At 52.6% G+C, this 16,751-nt stretch overlaps 2 protein-coding genes across 2 annotated transcripts in view; one reads left to right on the top strand and one right to left on the bottom strand.

Moving 5' to 3' along the window:
* Positions 1-16,751, bottom strand: part of FABP6 (fatty acid binding protein 6) — a 103,526-nt gene that overhangs the window by 2,032 nt on the left and 84,743 nt on the right. The window lies entirely within an intron of this gene.
* On the top strand, positions 2,516-15,228 carry ZCCHC10 (zinc finger CCHC-type containing 10). Its single transcript, XM_053991044.1, has 4 exons — positions 2,516-2,819; positions 6,952-7,113; positions 9,975-10,016; positions 13,513-15,228. The coding sequence occupies exons 1-4, from the start codon at positions 2,650-2,652 to the stop codon at positions 13,787-13,789; spliced, it is 651 nt and encodes a 216-aa protein (XP_053847019.1). The 5' UTR covers positions 2,516-2,649; the 3' UTR covers positions 13,790-15,228.

The following is a 16,751-nucleotide window of genomic DNA, read 5'->3' as shown; positions in this document are numbered from 1 at the left end:
TGGGGCCCTCTGCTGCAGTTTGGATGAGTACAGTACATTACAGTACACAATACATTGTGTTTTGCAGGGCAGTGTTTGACCACCAAGTGCTCTGTGGGCCTGTGGGAGAAAAGTCCTTTGAAGGATTAGGAATCCCTAAAGAGCTAAACAATTTAAAAAAACAAAAAAACAAAAAAAACATCCCTAGAAGTTCCTGGGACATTCCATGGTCCCAGCAGTGGAGGGGGCAGTGGACAGTGGAGCTGCTCCCCTGGGCGGTGTGAAAGGTTCTGCCAAGGGAAGCATTTTGGGATGAAAGCACGAGGGAGTGGTGGATTCATCCTAACACAAACCTAACCTTGATACGTACGAGTTTCAGGAAACCGAATGTTTAGGAATACTTTTAATTCCATGGTGAAACACGCCAAAAACCGCTTGTGTCACAAACTGCGCTACCAAGGGCCCGGCGCTGCACTTACAGGGCTGCTCCTTGTTTCAGTGGCACAGAACACACACCCAGAGACACTCGGCAGTGCAGGCAGGAGGGACTCCTGCCCCAGGGCCACTGCCTGCCTCAGCCATTCTGCTCTGGGCTGGGGATTGCCTCGGGAATTGCATCACGGTGCTAATGACATGATATTAATGAAGTGTTTGACCTTGGGCGTCCTTGTGATGCCTTCAGTTTGAGCTTTCATGTTTTCCACACTCTGCACTGCATTTATAATTCTGAACTTCATGTCAAGTGCCAGCAGCTCTCCTCACAGCTCAGGCACACACAACAATCCTTTTCCAGCCCAGAACCAAGGACACCGCTGCAGCTTCAGCCCCAAAAAGTGCAAACAGCAGGGAATGGAGGAGAGCAACCTGGGAGGATGGGACTGCAGCACCTGGAGCTGGAATTGGACACTGAACCCCAACAGGGAAATGGACCCAAACTTATAAAAGTGTCAAAACTGGTGAGCAGGAGCCCATGTGGGGTGGAGCCACGGCCGGGCTCTTGCACTGCCCAGGGTGTGTCCTGTGAAGGCCTTTCCATAAATCCCAACTTTATTGCTGTGACTCTCTGCCCCAGGCAGCCTCTGAAGGCATCCCCTGAGTGCAGCACGAGGTGCCAAGGAACAGCCCTGGCTGCTGTCTCACGTGGGGAATGTTGTGCAGCCCAGCTTCCTTTTAGGTTTTTCACTTGGCTTTTCCAGAGGGAGCCAGGGAGCAGAGCCGGGTGGCAGAGGGGATGGCAGCGCCCCGGAGTGACCCCGGGCTGGCACATGACCCTGGGATCTGCCAGGGCTGCTGCCCGGGGCACGGGAGGGAGGTGGGGGAGAGGGGCCCTGCCAGCCCCAGCAGCCAGTCCTGGTCACACTCTGCGTTCCTCGGAGCAGCCGCCCTGGGCTTCATTCAGGGCTTGGCTCACTCTGGGCCGTGGGCACTCCTGACCCCAGTCTGCCGCCCCCAGACTTGCCTAAAACTTACCCACAGATAAATCCTTGCCTGGCACACCCAGCACCCTCCTTTTCCTGTGATCTGCAGAAGAAACAGATCTATGATTTCACTGAAATCCACCAGCACGCTGCGTCCCAGAGTCCTCCCAGAAGCTCCAGCCTCAGTTTACAGTTCACTGCAATTCCAGTCCAGTCTTGGAATTCATTAATGCCAGCCAAACACGACCACGAATGCGGGCTTAAAATAATCCCTGGCTGCTCTCTGTCACAGGCGCTTCCTCGGGCTGCTGTAAATAGCCCTCACACGTCACCCGACCGAAGGCTCACCGGGCTATTCTGGGATATTCAAATAGGAAAGGGCTTTGTGATCCCCTCTGCTCAGGGATCTGCAGGCAGGCTGCCCCAAGCTCTGGCATAAATCACACCACAGAAAACCCAGCTCTCCAAAATCCCACCTCCCCGTGCTGCCAACGTCACCCAGTTCCGTTAGATCAGCAATTTGCAGGGAAACAAATATTAAAATGACAAACTTCCTTTTCTTCTGGTTTCATAGCTTTCCATCAAACCTGAAAGAGAATTGGATATCACGGGTTTCCAAATTAAACCATCAGAGCTGGATGACTGCCCACCGAACAAACAGCAAAGTATCCAAAACAGGGACAGGAACAGGAACAGGAACAGGGACAGGAACAGGGATAGGGACAGGAACAGGGACAGGACAGGGACAGGGACAGGAACAGGGATAGGGACAGGGACATGAAAAGGGACAGGAACAGGAACAGGGATAGGGACAGGAACTGGGACAGGGACAGGAACAGGGATAGGGACAGGACAGGGACCAGGACACGAAAAGGGACAGGAACAGGGATAGGACAGGGACATGAAAAGGGACAGGAACAGGAACAGGGATAGGACAGGGACAGGAACTGGGACAGGGACATGAAAAGGGACCGGGACAGAACAGGGATAGGACAGGGACAGGGACATGAAAAGGGACAGGGACAGGAACACTGATAGGATAGGGCAGGGACAGGGATAGGACAGGGACAGGGATAGGACAGGGACAGGGACACGAAAAGGGCCCGGGCCCGGGCGCTGCAATGACATGGCGGGAGCGGCAGGGGCGATAGAGAGTGCCGGCCCGCGGGCGCTGCCGCTCTGGCCGCCGGAGGACTATTTCTCTATGGTCCAGGAGGACTCGCTCTCTATGACCCTGGAGGTCTAACTCGCTATGACCACGGAGGACTCTCTCTATGGCGGCCGCACCCTGCCCGCAGGGCCGCATGTCCCGGCATGCCCCGCGGCCGCCACTAGTCCCGCCGTTCCCCGGGGCAGCCTCACTTCCGGCGCGGGCGTTAAGATGGCGACGCCCATGCACCGGCTGATTGCCCGCAGACAGGCGTGAGTGGGACCGGGGGGGCCGCGCGGGGCGGGCTCGGGCTGAGGAGCGGCGGGCACTGCTGGGGCCGCGGTGCTCGGCGTTTTCCCGGCGCTCTGCGGCCTCCGCGCTGTGTCCCGGGAGGGGGCGCAGCTCGACTGAGGGGAAACCGCCCCGAAACGCGGCTGGGGCGGAACGACGGCGGCCTCGGGTGTCCGTGCACGGCCGGGGCTCGGACTCGGGGGTCGCGGTGGGTCCTTTCCGCTCAGGGCGTCCCGCGGTGCAGAGGCTGAGGGAGTTGTTGGCCTTGGCTGCTGCCGTGGGGAGCGTTGGGAGCGGGAGCGGCGCTCGGGGGGAGCGCTCGGGGCTCGGGAGGAGCGCTCGGGGCTCGGGGGGAGCGCTCGGGGCTCGGGAGGAGCGCTCGGGGCTCGGGAGGAGCGCTCGGGGCTCGTGGGGAGCGCTCGGAGCCCGGGGGGAGCGCTCGGGGCTCGGGAGGAGCGCTCGGGGCTCGTGGGGAGCGCTCGGGGCTCGGGGGGAGCGCTCGGGGCTCGGGAGGAGCGCTCGGGGCTCGGGGGGAGCGCTCGGGGCTCGGGAGGAGCTCTCGGGGCCCGGGGGGAGCGCTCGGGGCTCGGGAGGAGCGCTCGGGGCTCGGGAGGAGCTCTCGGGGCTCGGGGGGGAGCGCTCGGAGCCCGGGGGGAGCGCTCGGGGCTCGGGGGGAGCGCTCGGGGCTCGGGAGGAGCGCTCGGGGCTCGGGGGGAGCGCTCGGGGCTCGGGAGGAGCGCTCGGGGCTCGGGAGGAGCTCTCGGGGCCCGGGGGGAGCGCTCGGGGCTCGGGAGGAGCGCTCGGGGCTCGGGAGGAGCTCTCGGGGCTCGGGGGGAGCGCTCGGAGCCCGGGGGGAGCGCTCGGGGCTCGGGGGGGAGCGCTCGGGGCTCGGGAGGAGCGCTCGGGGCTCGGGGGGAGCGCTCGGAGCCCGGGGGGAGCGCTCGGGGCTCGTGGGGAGCGCTCGGAGCCCGGGGGGAGCGCTCGGGGCTCGTGGGGAGCGCTCGGGGCTCGGGGGGAGCGCTCGGGGCTCGGGGGGGAGCGCTCGGGGCTCGGAGCCCGGGGGGAGCGCTCGGAGCCCGGGGGGAGCTCTCGGGGCTCGGGGGGAGCGCTCGGGGCTCGGGGCTCGGGGGGAGCGCTCGGAGCCCGGGGGGAGCGCTCGGGGCTCGGGAGGAGCGCTCGGGGCTCGGGGGGAGCGCTCGGGGCTCGGGGGGAGCGCTCGGGGCTCGGGAGGAGCGCTCGGAGCCCGGGGGGGAGCGCTCGGGGCTCGGGGGGAGCGCTCGGGGCTCGGGAGGAGCGCTCGGAGCCCGGGGGGAGCTCTCGGGGCTCGGGGGGAGCGCTCGGGGCTCGGGGGGAGCGCTCGGGGCCCGGGGGGAGCGCTCGGGGTCATTTCCCTGCCCCAGTTCAAACACGAAACAATCACCTTCAGGTTCGTTTTGTTGCGGTGAGTTTGCGGAGCTGTCCGAAGGCAAGGAAACGCCAAGCGAGCGGCTCTCGCTCCGCCGGGGGTGTTGCAATCCAGGAACTCCCTCAGCACCGAAGGGATCTGATTGCAGAGCTCTGGAACGAGGAAACCACTTTTTTGGGTTTTTTTTTTGTGCAGCAGATGTGTGTCCCGCTCACCCGTGGGGTGCTGACGTTGGTTTTTCTGCTCTTTGTTGGTTTGGTGCTGGTTTTTTTCCTTAAATTAATTTATTTCTCTTGTTTCAGTTTTTGGGCCGTGGGGTTTTTGCCCAATCACAGTGTGCAGGATGTGGTCAACTTCTTTGTGACTTAGGAATAATTTCTTTTCTATTTTCGAGGGGAAAGTAACTTGGGCCATTCAAAGTGCTCCCGGAACACTTGTTCCTTTGAGTTGCTGTTTCATTGGGGTCGAGGACTCGCGTTTAGCTTGGATGTCTTTGTGCTTGCCGGGTGTGTGCTGAGCTGTGCCTCTGCTCCAGGCCTGGGGTCGCTGATCCCTGCTCTGAGTTTCCCTCAGCTCTGTGCTCTTCATCAGTGCCAGACCCGTTAGTGCTGCTGTGCAGGGCTGGAATTGTGAATTTTCTTGGCTTTAGGGCTTCCTCCTGACCCGTTACGTCCCGTGCAGCCGTGTGTGGGGTGGGCATTCTGCAGCCCGCAGTTGTGGGGCTGTTGCTGTGGGCACAGCTCGGGGAGGGGCTGAGGGACAAGCACGGGGGTGGGGTTGTGTTGAGGAAGAGGAGGGGGAGCCCTCAGCCTGCTGGCTGTACCTGCCGAGGCAGAGGCAAAGCAAAGCCCCCCGAGCTGCAGCTCATCCCCGGGCCAGGTTCATTGTGCTCTGCAGCCTGGGACTTCAGATTTTCCTGCTGCTTTAGGGTCAGGGTGGGCATTTTTAAGGGTGGGCATTTTTAAGGGTGGGCATTTTTAAAGGTGGGCATTTTTAAAGGTGGGCATTTCTAAAGGTGGGCATTTTTAAGGGTGGGCATTTTTAAAGGTGGGCATTTTTAAAGGTGGGCATTTCTAAAGGTGGGCATTTTTAAGGGTGGGCATTTCTAAGGGTGGGCATTTTTAAAGGTGGGCATTTTTAAAGGTGGGCATTTCTAAAGGTGGGCATTTTTAAGGGTGGGCATTTTTAAGGGTGGGCATTTTTAAAGGTGGGCATTTCTAAAGGTAGGCATTTCTAAAGGTGAGCATTTTTAAGGGTGGGCATTTTTAAAGGTGGGCATTTTTAAAGGTGGGCATTTTTAAGGGTGGGCATTTTTAAGGGTGAGCATTTTTAAAGGTGAGCATTTTTAAAGGTGGGCATTTTTAAGGGTGAGCATTTTTAAGGGTGGGCATTTTTAAGGGTGGGCATTTTTAAAGGTGAGCATTTCTAAAGGTGGGCATTTTTAAGGGTGGGCATTTTTAAGGGTGAGCATTTTTAAAGGTGAGCATTTTTAAAGGTGGGCATTTTTAAGGGTGAGCATTTTTAAGGGTGGGCATTTTTAAAGGTGGGCATTTTTAAAGGTGGGCATTTTTAAAGGTGGGCATTTTTAAAGGTGGGCATTTTTAAAGGTGGGCATTTCTAAGGCCTGAGGATGAAGCCAAATGCTCTGCACTGAAAAAGGGCTGAGTGTTCAGCTCCCTGTAGGAGCTGGCACAGAGAGTGCTGGCTGAAGCTGAGGGAGAAGCAGTTCACAGCCTGGCTGGGAGAGGGGGAATGCTCCCTGCTCATCTGTCACTTCATCTCACACATGAGTCTGGGAGCTTCTAGATCAGCCAGGCTGCAATTTCAGAGAGTTTAGATGGGCTGGCCTTGAAAAATTCATGTTTTGGTGCTTGGAACAAAAACTGAAGGTGGCAGGAAGAGACAGCAGTGGCAGGGAGCTGAAGTGGCACAGCCCTGAGCTCAGGACTAATTTTGGCTGTGACCTTGGGCAGCTCCTGGGCTGGGTGAGTTCCCTTCTTTGTAAAGGAGGAGAGCAGCTGGGAGAGGAGGCAAAACAGCTTTGCAGAGCTTCAGAAGAGCAGCTTAAGAGCTCCAGCATGAAAACAGGAGTGTTTTCCCTTCCGTGACTTCTAGAAATGCCCATGGGATTGCAGCAGAGTGAGAACTGGACTGGAGTGTGAAATGTCCCTGCTGCTGCAGGTGTTTGGGGATGGGACAGCCAGGGAGGAGTGCCTGGAGTCACTCTGCACAGAATGAGCAGGAGTCTGCTTGTCCCAGAGATAAATCTTGTGCCAGGCTTTACCAGCTCCTGGGTGGAGCTCATTTGGATTTCCTGGGAGCCTCTCAGAGAGCCCTGGGCTCTGAGAGCTGGGCAGTTTGGTGTTAAATTTCAGGAACTGGAAATGAAGCTGCTGCTCTTTGTTCTAAACCAGAATTTCAGTGTTTCTCTGAAGCCAGAAGCACCTGCAGCTGTTGGATAGCAGCAAACTGGGCAGTGTGATTGTTCCTATGTGCAAGTGTTTTAATAAATGAAGATCTGTCTGCCTGAATTCTGTGTCTGCTTGGTGTTACTGCCCATGTCCTGATTCAAAAGAAAACCTGAAGCACCTGTGAACATCTGGTTTAATCATAACTTGATTAAAGCTGCATGATAAAAAACTAAATATTTTTTCACTGGGTAGAACAGACCTGGAATGAGTTACTTAAGCAATTGTGCATTTTTCTAGGGAGGCAAACAAGCAGCATGTGAGGTGTCAGAAGTGTTTAGAGTTTGGCCACTGGACATACGAATGTAAAGGGAAGAGAAAATACCTGCACAGGCCTTCCAGGACAGCTCAGCTGGCCAAAATCCTTAAGGAGAAAGAAAAGCAACTCCTGCTGCAGCAGAGGTAAGGCTGGCAAGATGAAATGTCTGGTTTGTGATTGAAATAAAAGATGTTGTCCCAGACCATTTTCTGTGATCTTTTCCTCCAGACTGTGGAATGTGTGCTTGATTTAATGTTAGAGCTGATTCGTGTGTTAGGTGAAGTATGTACACTCAGGTCCCAGAGAATTAAAATCAGCATTTTAATTTCATCAGCCCATCTGAAATACCTTTAAAACTGTTTTGGCCTGTCTGAAACAAAAGCCATGCACTGAGCCAAAGTTAAATCAGTTGGAGCCTTTTTGGTAGTGGAGCAGTTTCCTGAATTCCTTGGTTGTTTGATTTCATGTTTCTGTGCTGTGCAGGCAGTGAAAGCTGCAGATTTATTTCTAGCAAGGCAGCAATTCTTGCCCTGTGTCCAGATCTGCTGCTCAGAGCTGCAGTTAAACCTGGCCCAGCCCTGCTCCTGCTGCTCCCTGGGAGCTGCAGGGCTCAGACAGGTGAAGGAGAGTTGGATTATCAGCTTTTACCCAAGCATGAAGTGAAAACAGCTCACTGAATTGCACAATTACTTCCTCTTGTGACAGCCCAGAAGGTGGAAGGAGCAGAGAAACCTAAACAGGGCTCTGCCTGTGGCACCTGATTTCCTTTCCCCTTTGCCCTGGGAGTACTTCAGTTCTTCCCCCCAGGTTAATAATTGTTTTAACAAGCAAAACTAATGCAGCACCTCAGTTCTCCATGCAGCTCCATGTGTCAGGGTCCTTGCTGCCACTCCAGTTTGGTTTTGGGAGCTGCAGAGGGACAGGGGCACTCCCAGTGCCACTCCTTGCACCTGGAATTCCTGAGGCTTTGGCCACGTGTCCTCAGGCACTGCCCTTGCCCTCATCCCCCTGGCAGGATGGGAGGTGGGGACAGCATTCCCTGTTCCTGCTGGTGGCACAGGGAAGGCTGGCAGCTCTGAGTCACAGCTGCAACCCTGCCTGCACTGGAGACTCATTAGCTTGGGAGGATTGATTTTGAAATGAATTCTGATCCACTGAGTAACTGGGAAGTAATTAGAGTAATTAATTAGAGTCACCCAGTGCTGTAGATAGATCAGCAGTGCTTAAAAAAAGACTGGACATGGCACTTGGTGCTATAGTCTGGTTGAGGTGTTAAGGCATAGGTTGGACTTGATGACCTTAGAGGTCTCTTCCAACCTCATTATTCTGGGATTCTGTGACTCTGACACTTGGCTCCATTTGGAGGCCAAGTCTCTTCAGAGACTCGAGATTTTTAGGCTAAGTTTAAGTTCAAGGCTCAGATTATTTCCTTGTTGCTTTTTGCCCCTTTTCTGGTGGATTCTGCAGATTACCACTGGAGGATGGTGAATTGAGGGTGAAATTCCTTGTCCTGTCCTTGGGCTTGAATCTGAGTGTGGGGTCATTTTGTCTGAGAGTTACAGGACTGGCCAGCCTGGCACAAAAGGAGCTTTGGGGCTCTAACAGTGAGAGGCATGTGCTGGGAAAAATCCTCTTGTGAAAGGGAGCCTGAGTGACCCCCAGGTGGGAGCAGTGGTTAATCTGGGCAGTGGGGCTGCATTCCCAGGGGTTCTGTCATCCTGAGCTCCTCAGCTGTGCCAGGAGGGATCCTGTTCCTCAGCTGCCAGGGCTACACTTCCAAGGGTGAAGCTTTTTTTTTTTTGTGGAAAAATAAATTCCTGAGTCACACTTGTGCTTTTTGTGTCACTTGCTTTGGGAGGTTCTCCTTGCCTTTGGAGAAGTTGGGTCTCCCACAGGTCTGCTTTGGACAGCCTGTGTCACCACCATTAAAGAGCCACGCAGGAATCATTAACCAGAAGGCAAACCCAGCCTAAAAAGGTCAATATTTACCTCTGACAACCTCATCCAGGCTTTTCCAGCATGATCTCCTTTCCCAGATGTTCCAGGCTCCCCGTGCTTGCCTCGTGTTGGCCCCACGATTCTGATTCAGCCTAGAGCAGGGCAGGGAGCTGAGGGAATGCTCATTCCTGGAGATGCTGGAGCTCTGAGCCCAGCCCTGAGCTGGGTTTATGGCTCAGATTATGGAGGGAATGTCCAGAGCAAGTCTGGCCTGAGAGTAGGAGCTCCTGGAGTAACTCCTGAGTAACCCACACCTCACACACGAGCGGGAGGCACTCCCTGAGCAAGGTCCTGTCCCCTCAAAGGTGCTTTGGGGTTGAATTCTGTTCTCACGGGGTCCCCTCTTACCTGGGAACCCCCTGGTTCCCTGCAGAGGGATGGGAAGGGTTGGAATCTGAGTATCAGTGAATCTTCCCCTTGGCCACAGGAGAGCGTGGGGAGTGTGGAGAACTCTTGTGTGCTGATAATGTTTTCATACCTTGTGTGTGAAAATTAAAAATTGGAGAAATCTCATTTTTTTGATGACACACAAAGAACTTTCCTCTGTGGCACCACTAAAACTGTGTGAGGGGATGAACACTTGGGAATCTGACAAACACACTGCTGGAAAACATCAATATAAATGGACTTTTCTCTTTCTTTTTGCACTTGAAAGAAATGTGAAAGCTACAGGCTAAGTCAAGCTTTTACCCTTGATTTCAATCAATTCACTTATTGCTAAATATAGTTACAACTTCTTTGTATCCTTTCCTCCTGTGCCTTTCACACCCCAGCTGCTGCTGTCCATACAAAATGAGACAAAGGGGAGAGCAGAGCATAAACAGCACAGAAAATTAGAGGTGAATTTTTAGAGGTGAATCCTGGCTCATAGGTGGGTTTTCTCTGCTTTGCACAGGCCTGAGCTGCCCAGTGCCCTTTGAATATTAAACTCAGCCTCAGTGTGCTGCTATGTATTTAATTTTCCTATTGCATTAATCAAAGCCATTATTTTTCCCCCCTTAATTAGCGCTGGAGAAAGTGCTGCAGAAAAGAAGACCAAGAAAAAAAGGTACGTGGGGACTGGCCCTGCACTGGTGGGGAGTGGGCCCTGCACTGGTGGGGACTGGTCCTGCACTGGTGGGGACTGGTCCTGCACTGGGGGGGACTGGTCCTGCACTGGTGGGGAGTGGGCCCTGCACTGGTGGGGACTGGTCCTGCACTGGTGGGACTGGTCCTGCACTGGTGGGACTGGTTCTGCACTGGTGGGGACTGGTTCTGCACTGGTGGGGAGTGGGCCCTGCACTGGTGGGGACTGGTCCTGCACTGGTGGGGAGTGGGCCCTGCACTGGTGGGGACTGGTCCTGCACTGGTGGGGACTGGTCCTGCACTGGCTGTTCCAGCAGGACTTTGGGAGGGGGGTGGCAAAAGTAGCTTTATTAAATAAGTTTTGGTTTTCCTGCTTTGAGGCTGTTACAGCTTTTGTCTGACAGGCATGTGGAGAATTTCTACTCCTCCCTGTCCAAAATCTCTCAAAATTTTATTCTCTGTTTTTCTCCCTGCCAATTTTCCTCCCCCTGCATGATCCTGCAGGAGGAATAAAAGGCTTCCCATTTCTGCCTCAGAGTCCACCAGGAGTCTCTGAAACAAGACTGACACAGGGGTGTCTGGTCTCTCATTGCTCCACCTGCCCATCCTACTCTGACTTCTACTCTCTTCATTCCCTTCTCCTGCCAATTCTCTTTCTCTCAAGCTTTGTCTAAAGGATGAAATAAAACATCTTAAAAAAACCCATCCCCAAAACCAAACAAAACCCCCTTGATCCCAAACTAAAGCAAAATCCAGAAAATGACCCTGGCCCTCTCCATGTCCTGCTTGGAGCCAGGAACTCTTTTGAAATTGTTTGTACTTTACCTTGCATTAATGTTTACTTGGGAATTTGCTTTCTTAGCAAATGGGAAGGAGGAACAGCCAGAACTGTGGCTGTAACCCTCCTGGAATGGGAGTTTTACACCAGGGAATGTCTGTGCAGTAACAGCCCAGCATCTCTTCCCCTTTAGTGTCACTTGTGTGTCTCTCAGTCTGATCTAACCCAGTTTTCAGGAGGTGTTTAAAGGCCAGGCCTTTGCTGTGTGTGGCAGGCAGTAAATAAGGCAGAGCAGATCTTTAAAGTGTTCTTTATTCCAGGCTGTCCTGTGGAATGTGCTTTATTGGAATGGGCTGTCTCAGTGTGTTCTAGCAAAGGCTGCTTTCCCAGAAGTGCCAGTTTATTGCTGGAGTTACTCAGGGCTGGTGAGATCATGAATTAACTGGTTTTGAGCTGGGCAGCTCAGGCCTCTTCCTGCCTCAGCTTCCTCAGACCCTGCAGCCTTTGCTGGTATAATTATTTACAGAGTATTTGAGCTCCAAACCAGTGCAGAAATGGACAGAGCAAAAGGGTTCATGGGGAGGGGGTGGTTTGGACACTTTTTCCTTGAAGTTTTAAAACTCTTGTAAATTTGAATTATTCTCCTGCTTCTGTGCAAGCCCAGAATAATCCATCAATATAAATTCCTTTCCAGTCAGTTTGTTATTTAGATTTTTATTATAACATGGGAAGACTTAAATGTGGAGAATCCAGCATATTTCTAAGTTCCACATTTAAAATAAAGCTGTTAAAATTTGGGTTCTGGCAGGAGGAGCATGAACCTTTTCCACAGAGTGTTTGTTTTGATATAAACACTAATGAGGGAGCTCAGCCTAACCAGAAAAACAGGCTGAGGCAGAGCAGCTGCTGCAGAGCCCTGTGACCTCAGGTGACAGAGCCACCTTCCAGGTGCTCCTTGGCCTCAGTGTCCCACCCAGAATGCCTGAATTCCCTGCTCACTCCATTCCTGCTCACTCCCTGCCCATTCCCTGCTCTCCTCAGGCCCCAGCTGTGGCTGTGCCCACACTTGTGGGTTGGGTGTCAGAGCAGAGCAGGGTGCCAGCCTGGGGTGCCAGCCTGGGGTGCCAGCCCGGGCTCCAACTGCACTTGGCCCCCACAGGGGCACAGAACCAGAGATGAACTCTTGGAAACTTGTCCTGAGGAGGATGAATGGTACCTACTTTTAAATTCTCTGTTTTCCCAGAGGTGAGATAAGCCCCACAATCTTAGATTACCAGCTACAGGCTCTGCACTGTCACACTCCTGAATTGTATTTTGAGTTTTACCTGCCCCATCTCCATCCTCCTGCTGTCAGTACCAGCAGCCCACGTGTTGCCTCTCCTGAGAACAAGTTCCTGCCTCTTCCCTCTGGGAGAGGCAGCTTTAAGTGCAGCATCCTGATGTTTCTGGGAGGGAGTTTTGGAATAAACCTAACCACTGGATGTCCATGGATTGCTGCTATGGATTCTGTGAAAGGTGATCAGGAAAAGCAAGTTCAGAGTTACTCAGGGGATCCTCTCATTCCTGCCCATCTCATGGAACTGCTCAGATTGAAACTATTACTCCCATATTTTGTATTTTTGTCATCTTAGTGTTGGTTTTTCCCCCAGAAAAGTCAGTGTTTAAGCTGCCCTTATGGGGGAACAGTTGTTGTGTCTGCACACAGAGATAGCAGATTACAGATGTATAATAAAAACTTCAGTGCTTTGTGGCTTAATCCACACCCACATTTGTCAGCTGACAGGGCTGATATGATGAAAAAACCTCACACTCTTCAATAACCTTAACACAGGCACTTCCTGAGCTGTTACATTGAACCAAACCTTCTGATAAAAACCACTGCATTAATTTTCTAATGGGAACAAGAGTCTGCATTATCATAATTTACATTTTTGGATGCTCTTTGATTGACTTTGGTGGGAAGGGAAGTGAATCAGTGTCTTGTGCTTCAGGGAAAGACCTCTGAGAGAATTGAATTGTACTTTCTTAGAATTTGTATCACCTCCCTAAATCAGAGACATTGATCTTGAGATCAGGAAGGGCTGAACATGAAAAAAAAATGCAGAGGATACACAAATCCTCTTTGCTGTGTTCATCATTCTGTCTTAATCTTGGATTGCTTCCACCCTTCTCCTCCACCTGGAAAACACAGGCATCCTGTAGTGACAGGTACTTTGGGTTCTTTTGCCAGGAGTAATCTAAGAACAGTTTTTGCTGGGAACAGCTCTGACCTTGGTGAAATCACTGCTGGAGCCTCCCCTGGCTCTTGCAGTGGCAGAATTTCCCTGTTGCAGTGGTGAGGCAGGGCTGGGCCTGGCTGGTTCAGGGCAGTCAGGCCAGCAAAGCCCCTGCTCAGGGCTAGGAAGGAGATCCTGGCCAGCTTTCCCTCCCTGCCCCTCTCTGCTGTCCTGCTGGGTTATGCCATGTCCTGGGGCCACTCTGCCATTGCCCAAACAGCCAAAATCCACTCATCCAGGAGTGGAGAAGGGAGGGGAGGGCACAGGGATTCATCTCAGATGGTGAGGCCTGAAATTTTGCTGGTGAGGTGTGGAGCTTTTCAAGGCAAATGCTTGATCTTTGGATTATGGTGGCAGAGCAGAGGGAACTCTCTGTGTGTGATGGGCTCTGGCAGGGCTGTGCTCAGCTCTTTGTTCTCTCTCAGGTCCAAGAGTGTGACCAGTTCCAGCAGCAGCAGCAGTGACAGCTCAGCCAGCGACTCCTCCGACAGCGAGGACTCCTCTACCTCCTCCTCCTCCTCCTCCTCAGACAGTGACAGTGAGGACAGCAACTCCTCCTCCTCCTCCTCCCCCTCCTCCAGCAGCTCTTCCTCCTCCTCCGACTTCGAGTCGGATTCCAGCTCCTCCAGCAGCAGCAGCAGCAGCAGCAGCACAGACAGCAGCTCTGAGGATGAGCCCCCAAAGAAGAAGAAGAAGAAATAGCTGGGGAGGTGCAGGACTGGTGGGAGTGAGTGACACTGCCCTCCCAGGGGCTGGAGCACACAGTGCCAAACGCTCCCTGGTCAGCATTTCTACTGCTCACATTTCTAAGTGTTCTGCGTAGTTGTTCATAGGACATGGAAGGTATTAAATGGCACGTGAGACTTACTGAGAGAGTATTTTTGTGGTTTATCCTTTTATGGAAGATTTTACTTTTTTAGTTCCTAAAAAAAAAAAAAAAAAAAAAGTTCTATCATCAGATTTGTTTATATGAGCTGAAGTCCAGTAACCTGGATGTTTACATGCTGGAAAGTAAAAGCTTTTTGTTGCAGATTATGCTGTGCATCATGTGCTGTTTCTCTGTTATAATGACAGTTTCACTTCCATTGAGAAAAATCCTCTAAACTGTTAAAAGCAGAAGTTTTTCAGTGCTGCTGTGGAGCTGTGGCATTGTTGAACCTGAGCCTCCCATCTCGCCGGTGACAGACGGGTTCTGTGCTGCTGAGCTTGTGTTCCAGTGGCTTCTTCTGATGCTTCCAGGTCGAGTCTTCACTGCACCACCCAGCTGAGCTGTGTTGATTTGTCCCTGACCAGTGTCGTGCTTGTCCTGCCCACAGGCTCTGGGCCCTTCCCTCCCCCGTGTCCTTGGCTGCTGTTGGAGGTGTTTGCTGAGACACAGGGTTGGTGTTGGGAGCAGCAGCCCAGTGAATCGGGGCTGGTGCTGCTTTAGGAGTTTCATCTTTGTGCCTTTTTTTTTTGTAAAATCAGTGTACCCCAGCGAGACAAGGGCTGGAGTGGGGGTTCTGCAGACCTCCATCAGAATATTCCCATCCGTAACGTGGTCAGCAAAAGCAGAGAAATAATAACAGACAGAACTGGGCACTGTTTCCTCTGGATGCTCAGGAAAGAAGAGACTCCTTGAAGGAAAGGTCTCAGAGGCAAGCATTTCCCAAGGAATGTGTGAAACACAGGATTGCCAGAAGCTGAGTGGCAGTCTGCAGCAATCCAGGCATTCTCTGATTGTGGGAATGGCCTGGGGAAGCAAGTGAGTGCAAACCCCAGAAAAGCAGATCCCAACACGCTGCAGAACAGGGATTGCTGGATGCAGAGTGGGAATTGTTTGGTTTTCTGGTGGATTGAAGCAGTTGCTGTTAGTATTTTATTTGGGGATGCAGTCTCCTGAATTTCTTACTGTTGGAGTGCCCTTTTGGGGAGGGGGCATCATTTGTGGAAGAATTTTCAAGTATCTTGGTTTAGGTTAAATACAGTAACTAAACTATTTTTTATATTTTTATGGAAAGAGTAGTATGTAGACTTACTTTGGAATAAACTGTGTTTATTTAAATGTTTGAAAATACCCATGTTGTGTGTCTGTCTGACCACTCCTGTGTTTTACAGAACACGCTGCAGGCTATAAATAAAACTACCAAAAAAGTGTTCAAGTCTTGTGGAGTGAATGTGCCATTTAATGGGAAAGTGAAAAAATTATTAAACACTAGTTGCTAAGTTGAGGCGTACTGCAAATATCTAAAATATTTGTGTTGTTTGTGTGCAGGTTTCAGCTGGAGTTGCCCTGGCATTCCCTCACAGAGGGGCAGGATTGCTCCCGGGGAAGTTCTCCAGCCAGAAGTCCCTCTGTGTCCAAGTTAAAAAAAAAAGTTTAGTTTCAAATATGTTTGTATTGGCTGGGTTTTTTTGTTTTGTTTTGTTTGTTTTTTGGTTTTTTTGGGGGGGGGTTGGTTTTGTGGTTTTTTTTTTGGTGTTTTTTGTTGTTGTTGTTGTTTTTTGGGTTTGTTTTTTTGTTTGTTTGGTTTTTTTTTTGGTTTTTTTTTTTTTTTTTTGGTTTTGTTTTTGTTTTTTTTTTTTGTTTTTTACCTTCTTGCCTTTTCTGGTTACTTTGTCTCTAGGTGTTGTTATTCTACAGGGTAACCCCCCAGCCTTGCCCTCCTACATCTGCCGCTCTCCTGGCCGATTAGGAATTTCCTCAAAGCCCCGTTAACCACTTAACTGTTCAATCCCTCCCACTCCAAGCAAAGCTGCCCCTGCTCATGGCGGGGGAGCAGCTGATGCAGCCTGGCAGGAAAACAGCCTCAGGAAAAGCCCTCGCCTCTCAAGGAGAAGCAGAGGGGGAGCAGGACAAGGGGAGACAGCCCTGCCGCCCCTCCCCAGCAGGCGTTGGGTGCCCTGGGGGCAAGTGCCCGCCTCAGCCTGTCTGTCACCCTGGTTATCAAGAGTTTTCTAAAGCCTTCTGAGTTTACGTTCTTGTAGAGAACTTCCCCACGCAACTTTCTGTAAATAACCTATTGTTTTGCATTCTTTCATAGAGGCGGAGAAATTTGATGTACAGGTAGTTTGTCCAGTGTCCTTGGAGAGGTGGCACGTTCACCCTCCAACCCACTGGCGCCTTTGGAGAACTATAAAAGATTGGAGTCAGAGGAAATAAATTAATCTCTTCATCGTGACCAAAGCTGTGGTGTGTCGTTTTTCCTTGTGTCATCTGGTGACAGTCTGTGCGTTCGTTTGTTTGCTTAGGGAGGAGTCCTTGATAAACGGGAGCTTCCCCAGCGAAAGGCTTGGCCGTGTGCAGTTCTGCTTGTCCCGGCTGTGCCCTCAGCAGCCCCTGGGACAATGGCTGCAGTCCGAGCTGGGTCTCCACGGCCTCCTTTGTTCACCGGGCGTGTCCCAGAGTCCCGGGATGGTTTGGGTTGGAAGGACCCTAAATCCCACCCAGCGCCACCCTGCCGTGGCAGGGACACCCCCCCTGTCCCAGGTGCTCCCAGCCCCGTCCGGCCCGGCCTGGGGCGCTGCCAGGGCTGCAGCGGCCGCAGCGTCTCGGGGTGAGCTCTGCCAGGGCCCGCCCGCCCTCCCAGGGAACAATTCCTGCGCCATCCCGCTCCCGATCCCACTCCCGCTCCCGATCCCGGTCCCGGTCCCGCTCCCGCTCCCAATCCCGCTCCCGCTCCCG

The sequence above is a fragment of the Vidua macroura genome, chromosome 15 (genome assembly GCF_024509145.1).
Source record: "Vidua macroura isolate BioBank_ID:100142 chromosome 15, ASM2450914v1, whole genome shotgun sequence".
Classification (NCBI taxonomy): domain Eukaryota; kingdom Metazoa; phylum Chordata; class Aves; order Passeriformes; family Viduidae; genus Vidua; species Vidua macroura.
The sequence above is the reverse complement of the archived record's forward strand: the minus strand, read 5'-3'. Positions and strand labels throughout refer to the sequence as shown.